We start from the raw sequence: 10,747 nt of genomic DNA, 5'->3' as shown, positions 1-10,747 counted from the left end.
TGAGGTCTAGGTATCTGTATCAAATTTGGGGAATAATACTTAACACCATAGTAGTCTCTGCAAGGGAAACTAACACGTTCATCCAATTGCCTTTAATGCTTGAAAAAAAAAAAAAGCCGTTGAACTATTAAAGTTACAGAGCTAGTTACTGTTTTGCATGTGCAGCAAGACATTTTCAAAGGGAACCTAATTACACATTTTAATGGTAAGTAGTACCAGTAACCGATATTTTCACAGACGTTACTAGAATAAACACAATTCGAAGCCTTCCAACTGAAAAGTCAGGCACCTTTTATCACCTGGAGCCGATATTTCACCAGAACGTACTCGCTGAGGGGCTCTGCTTAAAAGCCGGCATGCTCCTCGCCCGCTCTTCAACACCCCCTTATCTTCGCCAATTTGTATCCGCCTGAACACCACCCCCTCCCGCCTGCAGTGCAGATAAAGCTAAAAGGAGGCCGTCGCCCACTCCTCAGTAATTGCCTCAGCTCCTGGGCGGAACCCTTCTGAGCTACAGGGCGGAAACCGGGCGCTACGCGAGTAGCAGCGAGCCTGGTGTCGGCCTGCCGCCCCTGGGCCGCGCTACTCCCCGGGCCCGGCTACTCTGCGTCAGTTATAACGTCCCCCGCCAGCAGCACCCTCGCAGCGCTGCCGCAGGTACTACCGACCCTCTCCCCCAGCTCGCCTCTCCGGCGGACGATGCCCGCGGCGGGCCGGACGCCTGCCGGCGCATGCGCGGCCGCGGATACCACGGAGGACAGGGCTGGAAACCGCCTCCCTCGCCGCCGAGTGGCGGCCGGGTCACGTGGCGCAGCGGGAGGGCCCGGGCTGGTGCTGCCGCCGCCGCCGCGCGCGCCGGAGAACGTGAGTGCTGAGGCGGGGAGGGGGCGCGCGCCGCCGCCGGCGCGGTTGGTGCCCTCGCCCGCCGCCGCGCGGGGACGGGGAGGCGGCAGCCGGCTCCGCGGCGCCCTGCCGCCTCCTCCCGGCGGGCGTGCTCCCCCCGCTCCCTCAGCCCGCCCCGGCTGGGCCCGCCGCGGGGCTGGCAGGGCTCGGGCTGGCTGCGACGGCGGCGGCCGGCGAGGCGGTGTGAGGGCCCCGGCACGCGGCGGCCGCTCCTCCTCGGCGGAGGGCGGGAGCCGGCCGTGAGGCGAGGTGGGCGCGAGGGGCGCAGCCCGGGCCTGGGTGTCGCGTCTGGCCAGCCGCCGCCGTCCTGTGCAGGAGGCCGTCCGGTACGCCGAAACAAAAGCACCGCAGAAGCGTCTGGGCTGGGGAAGGCTTCCCCTGAAGCCGTTAACTCTCTGGAGCTGGCTTCTTGTAAGTCGCCCTCCGCTGGAAGCAGAGTGGCGGAGCGAAGTTTATGGAAATGAACTAAGTTTCAGAAATCGCGTAAATGCCTAATGTCTCCCACTCTAACAACTCTTAGCATTACACCACCACCCCGCCCCGGTTTCTGTAGGACTTTGCTCTTGCGAGTGCTTTCGAGACGGTAGAAGGAAGCAGTGCCTGCAAGAGTAGAGAGTGTCTGTCACGTCAAAAACGGGGGGATGTGACAGTGCTGGTTCCCAAGGTCCCAACCCCAGATACGCCTGTCTTATCAGTAAACTGCAGCAAATTCATTTTGAATGCAGTGACACCGTAATATGCGCTGCTTCTCATTATAGTTGGGTGGCTTCAACATTCTTGTTTTTTAATTTACTCCATTACCCTACAGCAGTATTTTTTTACAGGTTATGTAAATAATCAACTGATTAAAAAAAACCCAGAACAGACTGACCAGAACTATTTTCTTGTTAAAATAAAATGGTAGAAAAACTCCCAGTAACCCAACTGTGCAAATAACTTGCACCTGTATCAAAGGAGAAACAGTGACAAATGTACCTCAACTATATTTGGTAAAATTTCTTATGTTTGTGTAAATACTGAGTTTAAGTTATTCAGTTGTTTGTAAAATGTATTTAATGATACCCGAGTTGCTTTAATTTCCTGAGATGGCACACTTATGTTCTTCCTGGAGCTGCATTTTGTTAATTCAGAGATTAGAGGTCTTGACGAGAGTTAACGCTAAAACTAGAAAGGGTATTTTTCTGAATTGTTTGTATATTTAAGAAGTATGATTTTAAATGGATTTCATTAGAAAGTATGCTTCCTGTCCTTCCTTTCTCCTACAAACTGTAGACAAATTTTCCTTTGAAGCAACACAAACTAAGGAATGCTAAACTTGTAAGAGCCCTTGTGCTTCATACTTCTGAAGTAGAGTCAGGGAAGCATTGGCTGTTTGATTTTAATTATATTACAAAATTCATGAGATAAAGGAGGATGCTTTTCTGGCATAATTACCCAGTTTTATAGAAGTGTAAGTATTGCAATCAAGTAAAAAAAAAAAACACCCCAAAAAAACCCCAAAACCCAAAACCGCTGGCTCTAATTAAAGTAGTTAAACTTCTGTGAAGTTAAAACTTTTAACTGTGGCCTAATCTGCAGTCCACTGTTGTTCTGATATTTTTTTTTTACAAGTGTGATATCCCCTCACCTTCACCGGTACAGTGATACAACTATATTTTACTTCTCTAACTTGAATTATGTGTAGATGCATTATAGTGTTTTGAGAGGTAGTTACTAATTACCATCTTTTGAGAGATGGAGATAGTAAGAATACTTATCAAACCCTTCCATGTCCCTTTCCTTCTGCAAAACTGGTAAGGGACTTAAGATGTCCATTATCTCCCCTCAAAATATCATGATAAAGTAATTCTGACTAACTGACCATAGAGGTTCAGCAACAGCTGATGCTTCAAAGAAAGAAATTATCCATTGACATACTCCTTTTTCTTTCTAGCTTGGTCAAAAATGCTCTATCTGTCTAATTATATGTGACATAAATTTAGAGAGAACTATCTCTTGTGTTGCTTTTAGGTTTTCTAACCAAAAAAAAAAAAAAGCAGTGGTAACAGATTGCTGTTGTGGCTCCTGTATAAATCCTGAAGAGACTCTTTCTTTTTATTTTCAATGAATGAAAACTTAAGAGAAACTAAAAGATCAGGAAGGAATGAGTTCAGTGGTAGATTAGTCACATAATGCATTTATTTTCAATAATTTCCTGGATCACAGTGTAAAGAAGTTTTCAGTAATTGTTCTGATTTTTCACAAACTGAAGAGGTTTCGAAGACTTTGTTATATCAAATAATATTTCTCATATTGCTACTATGGGATTTTTTTTTTGCCTTTTTTAACTTCTAGCTTTTATTTTTATTCTTGCAACTTGGGATCGCTGGTTTTGTTTAGATTCTGGCTGCAGTGTAATGCCCAATGTGTAAGTTGCCTGCAGTGCGTTGTATCAGCTTGAGGGTCAAGGTGATGTCTGAAATGCATAATGTAATTTCCAGAATAAGTCTTCTAGTCCATGCTTAGTCAACTTTGTTGGCTCTGAGGGAAGTTCTGACAGCAAATGTGCAGTTGATTCTAGCTGTACATAGTGGTGGAGTAGCTCCTTAGAACCAAGGGACTGTTTGGACAATCAGACCGACCTCTGCTAGCATTAAAACTTTCAAGTTTGTGTGTGCCTGAGAGTGGCCTAAGGAAGCTTGTTGGTTCTACATGCTGTGTCTTTGCATGGCGTAAGGAAGTGTTGCTTGCTATGACTTCAGTGTCAGTGTAGCCAACTGAAATAATTTGAAGACTTTGAATTGGAAGTGGATGTCATGTAGGAGGTGAAGGCAGATGGATAAAATATAGTTATCTTCAGCACATTTTAGTAATAGTGTTAGTAATGTCAAATGATGACAGAGAATATAACTGGTTGTCCTGGTTTCGGCTGGGACAGAGTTAATTTTCTTTCTAGTAGCTGGTATAGTGTTCTATTTTGTGTTCAGTATGAGAAGAATGTTGATAACACACTGATGTTTTCAGTTGTTGCTAAGTAATGTTTAGACTAGGTCAAGGATTTTTCAGCTTCTCATGCCCAGCCAGCAAGAAGGCTGAAGGGGCACAAGAAGTTGGGAGGGGACACAGCCAGGGCAGCTGACCCAAACTGGCCAAAGGGATATTCCATACCATGGGATGTCATGCCCAGTATATAAACTGGGGGGAGTTGGCCAGGGTGGTGGGGTGGGGGGATTGCTGCTCGGGAACTAACTGGGCATCAGTTGGTGAGTGCTGAGCAATTGCATTGTGCATCACTTGTTTTGTATATTCCAATTCTTTTATTATTGTTGTCATTTTATTGTTGTTATTATTATCATTATTAGTTTCTTCCTTTTTGTTCTATTAAACTGTTCTTATCTTAATCCACGAGTTTTAACTTTTTCCTTCCGATTCTCTCCCCATCCCACTGGGGGGGGTGTGGGGGGGGAGAGTAAGCGAGCGGCTGCATGGTGCTTAGTTGCTGGCTGGGGTTAAACCACAACACTGGTCTTTACAATGATAAGCCTTAAAGAAGAGTCCAGTGGATGCTCATTCTGATGTTTAGATTTGTATATTGATTTTAATTAAATTTAAGTATTTGATAAATATATAAAGTAAATTGATTTCTCTTTTGTGAATGAAAACACGAGTCCTGAATTGGCAGGGCTTCCAGTGCTGTTGCAAGTTAATAATTACAATGAAACAATTTGAATAACTCTGTATTTTACCTGAAGGATGGACAGGTTGCAGCCTCTGAGTATTTTTCTTTTTAGATTAAATAGCAGTAGTCAAACTAATAAGGCAATTAAAAGCCTGTATGCTTAGTGTCTCAAATATTCATACTTCAGATGTGAGGCAAAGTATGAGATTTGACCTAGTCCCTTCTGTTCTTTCCTCTGAAAACTGTCTCATTTATCTCGGGTTAAGGTGTCCAGAAGTATTCTTGGTGTGTATTGTTTACCATGTATATGTTTTATTGTGAACAGTAATTGTCACACCCTTCAGAACACAATTTTCAGTTTTAAGTTGAAGTTGTTAGCTTAAAAGCTTATGTTGTTAAGGGCTTCTTTTTAGTAGTACGTAAGAGGATTAAAGAACTATAACACATTTTCAGTTTCCATGCTGAAGCAGACATAAGAGGCACAGGAACTTCCTTATTCTCACAGAAAACTTTGAAGGACATTTAAAATAAAATGTGGGACATTAAAAAAGAAAAAGACTTTGTGACGTAGCCTTTTATGCAGTCATTTTATGTTGATATTTAACTTTGTATTGTTTCCTTTCAGCAAGGTAGTTACTGACTTAAATTATTTTAAGTCATTAATCATTTGTCATTTTATGCAAAATGACAAATACAGTCATTTTAATCATTTGTATTACAGATGTATGATGACTTATACCTATTCTGAAATGTTGTGTTTTTTCAGTTTAAAGTTCAGTACTCCTTTGTGAATGAAAGCACGTTATGCCCTTTAAGGGCACATTTGATTAATCCAGAAGTAATTCTTAATAAAGTGATTACTTTTATAATTACATCACAACCTTGTCTTTTGTTATGAACTACGTAATTGACTATGTGTTTCAAAGCTTACTGTAAGTGACAGCTTGTGGTCGACCTTCTCCTTGCATATGTATTAAACAGGATGATTCATTATGTTTCAAATTTTTGAGCTTTTTCTTGCATTGTTTTTTTTTTCTGTTATGCCTGCCTTCCTCCCTCCTTCCAAAGTTTGAGGCCAGTAGTAAGAGTTTACAGTTTGCTTCTGCTTCCTGTGTAGGATCCTTCTTTTGCCCTAAAAACGCTCTATTTCAGTCTTTACTTGGATAAATCTTTGTACCCTGAGACTATCTTCATAGACAAGTAGTGTGGGCCTGTTGAGGTTTACCTGTAGTGTGAAATGGTTTATGCTCAGGATCTGATACTCATCCTTCGCATGTTTCAGGTGTTTTTTACATAGGTGTAGCTTTAATCTGGACATGTAGGCTGAATGTGCAATATTTTATGGAGTGCATTGGGTTCTTTCCTGAACACATCTGGTTTAGTTTTATCTGAAAAGAGACTAGTTCATGCACACTCAGGCCACTCCACAATGTGAACCACGGTGAAGTGGGGGCAATGGAGAAATTAACTTCAAAATCATACTCCTGATCTGAACTGAAAGAGTAACCCTGGGATGATTTTTTCTCTCAGTGAAGAGTTATACAATGCTAAAGTGCCTCCATTACAAATCATTATTGCAAAGCAATGAGAAGAACAAAGCAGTTCTAGAGGGAAGGTTGGTGACAGGTCTGAAGATCAGGATGTGCCATGCAGATAACAGCAAAATCTGTAGATCATGACTGCATTCACCATTGGTGGGAATGAGATTTTATATGCTTCTGTCTATTCATAAAAATCTAGGCTTATGTCATGGTGTGATTTTTTTTACTTGATTTTTTTTTTAGGAGAAGGGTAATGGGCTAGATTTTGCTTCACATAAAAGTAAATCAAAATTTTAGGGTAGTTATGTCCATTTTGGGGGGAGCAAGGGTACAGGGAGATTCTTTTCCTCTAACTTCAAATTATGGCTCTAAGAAAACACAGTATAACATTTAATTTTAACTGGTATTTACTAAAATATTTACTTTATTACATGATTTTTCAGTAATATGAAGTCATAATATTTTATGGTTGTCAAATGAGTAAGGGGGGTTGTCACAGTAAAAATAAAAGTTTAAATGCTTTGCACTTGGTTAGTACAAAACAAACAAACAAATTCCGGGAATGGTTAGTTCAGACATTTATCTTGAGTAGGTGACAAAAATGCAGACACGTGGCAGGCTAGATGCAAGACAAATGTCCATTTCAAGTCTGTTCTGGAAATTTGTACATTTTGAAGTGGGTGGCATGTTTTCAAAAAAGAAAAAGTAATAAGTGCTTCATTGTTTCAAACCTCATTAGGCTTCTAATAAACACAGTAGAGGCTGAGCAAGAATGTTTAAACAGTTGAAAGCCCTATATATTTTAAGTGAGTTGCATTCCAGAAAGCTCTCAAATAATTACTGTTTTCTTTCTTATATCTTTTTCCTTTATAATCAAACATATAATGTGTCTTGGCTGACATTTTTGATTGTTCCAAATAATGGGAATGATTTATAACACATAGCACTACTGTAATCATGGTGCAAACCATTCTCAGTCATGTTACATGATTATTTTACAGATATGTGCTGTATGAGGGTTTCTCTTCCTAGGTGCAGGTATATTAAAAATATTTAAATTGGAAATTAGAGAATATCAAAAGAGGGAGTGGAAACTTTAAAAAGTAACACTGTAGTATTTGGCAGTTTGAACAAGGTGGTATGGCAAGATTTTTGGAGTTTCTGTGTAACTTGTTTTTAAATGATGTTGACTTTTAAATTCTAACAGTTTTTGTCTGCTGTTTTGTGGTGGAAAAAATGTAGCTGTGTCAGTGGTATGAGGCAAGTCAGGGGTTTGGGCAGATGCATATAAGAACAGTTAGGGGGTGTTGGTATATCTGGTATCAGAGCATGTAGTGTGGAAAAAGAGAATTACATTGATTAAACTTGCGATTATCTCAGTACTTTTTTTTTTACTAACGTTGACATTAGAAAGTCAAAGGCTGACAATGTTAATTATTATCTGCAACAATCAATTTATACTTTAAGAGGTCTTAGCTCATTTTAACTTAGTAGGGACTACAGCTGTAGTCTCTTGTAGTTAAACTGTGAGGATTAGACACTGGTTTTTAAAGGTACCAGAGTAGTTGTTTATGTGTTCAAAAGGCCTGGTATAAAGTGTGTTTCTGCTCTTTTGACTTTGTTTTAGGCAAGGCTTAGATGTTAATGTAGCATCTCTGAGATTAGACCATGGGAAAAAAATGCGGTGAATTTCCTTTTAATGTAGCAAATATGTTTACTTGCATTCTGTTCTACTACAGTTGTTTTGAGGACGCTACCAGGGTTTTTTTCCTTCTCTTAAAGTGCTATAATAAGTATAAATGCAATTTAAAGAGAAATCCAGAGATCAGAATAACTTAAATATAAGAAGTGGCATTGATTAATTATATGTGTGTACTGACATGGAAGTATATGGTCCTCTCAGATGTAAGTAGAGTAGGTAGGCTGGCCCCTGGATGATCTTTGATGTTCAGCCCTGTGCAGTTTTCTTAGCTCCTTTTGCTGTTACAGGATTACATCATTCAGAGGTTATTTCCTTCTTTTCCATGTGTTCACTTACTTTGTGTGGTACAGCCTGATCAAATTATTAATGATATTCTGAATACCTAAAGAAAAATGTTTAGTAAAATGTTTGCAGGCATACCAATGATCTGTAGAAGTGTGAAACTTAGTAAATCCTGATAGATATAATGTGGAATGTTAAGTTTTGCATCTTGAGCTGTTGTCCTTTTTTCCTTGTAAAGGCGTCACGTTTTTTTTTCTGCTGTCCTCCCGAAGAATTAGATTGTTGCTTGTTTATCTAATAAAAAATGTTTACAGAGGAAGCATTTGGTGTGATGAATTGGAAAGGAATTTAAACTAAATAAATAGTTAGTATATTAGCAACTTATTCTAACTATTTTATATTATAATGGGAAAGGAAGTGAATGGGGTGTTGAGATGAGAATTTTGTATGTATCTAGATATTTCAGGAAGTTTCATTTGCAACCTGATGGCAAAGTTTTGAAGAGTAAGTGTATTTTACTGACTTTGCATAGTTGATATTGATGTGTGAAATAATGCATGATGTATCTTCAATAGTTCAGCGAAGAACTGGCATCCTAGAGGTGGAGAAGACTGCCCACGCTATTGTTGTGTCACCTTGGAGAGTTTTGAGAACTTAAAATAGTAGTACTGGCCAAGTTGGGGTAGCCCTCAGAAGCTACTTGAAATTCTTCCTGTATTTTGTAGGTGGTTCCACTCTTTAGAAACTCCACATCACCTTGTGCTGTGTTCTCCAATGCAGCTTCCTCCCTCCTCTCTTTATAGGCTTGCACAGTTTAGCTCAATGCCCTTCCTCAGTTTCTGCCACAGTAACCTTATTTCTAGCTAGACCTAGAACTTTTATAGCCCTTTTTAATCCTCCAATTTATCTGGCATAAATAGGGCAGAGATTAATATTTTGCTATAACTGTCTAGAAATTTTATATGCTGTTCTTGTATATGATTTCCTCCTACAGTTTTTTTTCTCCATCGCATACTTTTATACTAGACATTGAATTCTAGTCACTAGGAAAGCAATAACAATATTCAAAGCTTACGTTTAGGGGTACTTAGCTGTGTCTTTGTTACTTTTTGAAATTGTAACTTTTAATTTTCACTCTTAGCTTGTATTGAATATTTGTAAAGGTTGGAAGAATGGTCATGAAAAAAATTATATATGTAGCAAAGATAGGAAGCCTGAGAACCAAGACTCTAGAGAAGAATTTCTAACTGGTTCCCTTCCTGAAATTTTAATAATTCTGAGTCAATCAGGTTATTAATAAGAATATGTGTAGAACACCCAGGAATTTTATAGATGAAGTAAAGCCTGTCCAGGGACATGAAAGAGAGGTTGCAGACTCCTTTTTCTCACAATGCATGTCTGGATTATCTGTATAAATCCCTTTTATTTGTGTCTTATGCCAGTTTAAAAATTGTGATTTTTTTTTATTTGAATTTTTGTTCTGATTTAAAGAAGAGATCTTAGCTGATTAGCTTGAAGAATTTGCTGTGTTTAAAAAAAAACAAAAACAAAACCAGTGATGAGCTTGAAAACACCCCTGTATATGTATAATAATGCAGTTATCTTTTTTCTTTCAGAATTTCCAAAACTTGGATGGTTTTGAATTTGAACACAAGACTAGACATCGAAATAATCTTCACGTTTTTTTGAATAAGAAGTAATAATGCAACGAAGGCAGGGAAGAGTCAATGCTGGACTGCTTTTGCTGCTTTATCAAATTTCTCAAGTTGGTCTCCAGAATATTCCTTCTGTTACCCTTGGGGTACTTGCACTGAACATTTTTCTCTTTCTGAATCCTGTGAGGCCACTGTCTGAAGTGTGTATCAGTGTAAATGAAGGCTTCTACAGAAGGAACTGGCAGCGTTTACTGCTTTCTCCTGTCCACCATGCAGATGACTGGCACTTATATTATAACATGATTTCCATGCTTTGGAAGGGTATAATGCTGGAAAAAAAGCTTAAGAGCATATGGTTTGCATACATAATTGCAGTATTTTCAGTGCTGATTGGAGTTGTTTATATGGTGCTGGAATTCATGCTTATGGAAATTCTGGATGATCCTTCATATGAAATGAATTGTGCCGTAGGTTTTTCAGGTAAGGCACATAGCTGTTCCAATTTACATACGTAAAATTAATACTTGAAAGTAGTGTATAACAATATTTGTTGAATGCAGAAAATGGATAGTACAGTTATCCTGTTTTTTAATTTAAAGCATGTACTCTAGGTATGAACATTATGTGGTTCAGTTCATGTTCTTGTGACCAGCAGTGTCTTTACCTGAGAACATGACGATCATCCTAGTAGAATTATGTTTTCTGTTTAATGTCACTGACTATTTGAAGTCTGAAGCTTTTCATTTTCTGATGTCAATAATGCTTGTTAGGTGTGTTCTGGAAAAGCCTATCACTTTAAAATTTTTGTCTTCAAATTACAAATTATTCATGCCTGTCTTTAGAGAGACTCCCCTAAATTTGCTTCTGCTAGAAACATCCAAGCACCTGATTTTGGTCATCTTCCAGTGATGGTCTTGTCTTCTCATTTAGGAGATCAAAGTTTCAAGTCAATGAACTATTTGTCTTTAAAAAAATCTGCAGTTAAGTGGAGAAGTAACACTACTCT

The 10,747-nt window shown here is 39.4% G+C and overlaps 1 protein-coding gene across 6 annotated transcripts in view; it reads left to right on the top strand.

Annotated features, from left to right (window-relative positions):
- The first annotated feature begins 497 nt into the window (after window positions 1–497).
- Window positions 498–10,747, top strand: part of RHBDD1 (rhomboid domain containing 1) — a 61,158-nt gene continuing 50,908 nt past the window's right edge. Inside the window, exons 1-2 of one of the 6 annotated variants that reach the window (XM_075031833.1) lie at window positions 498–657; window positions 9,703–10,221. In XM_075031833.1, the coding sequence (XP_074887934.1) occupies window positions 9,789–10,221 (433 nt within the window). In that variant the 5' untranslated portion in view covers window positions 498–657; window positions 9,703–9,788. Of the gene's footprint in view, window positions 658–745; window positions 865–887; window positions 1,315–4,130; window positions 4,146–8,744; window positions 8,808–9,702; window positions 10,222–10,747 lie in introns of those variants that run through there. The other 5 variants (XM_075031832.1, XM_075031836.1, XM_075031831.1 and 2 more) reach the window with 5 other exon arrangements.

The sequence above is a fragment of the Buteo buteo genome, chromosome 7, assembly GCF_964188355.1.
Source record: "Buteo buteo chromosome 7, bButBut1.hap1.1, whole genome shotgun sequence".
NCBI lineage: Eukaryota > Metazoa > Chordata > Aves > Accipitriformes > Accipitridae > Buteo > Buteo buteo.
This window is presented reverse-complemented; position numbering and strand designations above follow the sequence as displayed.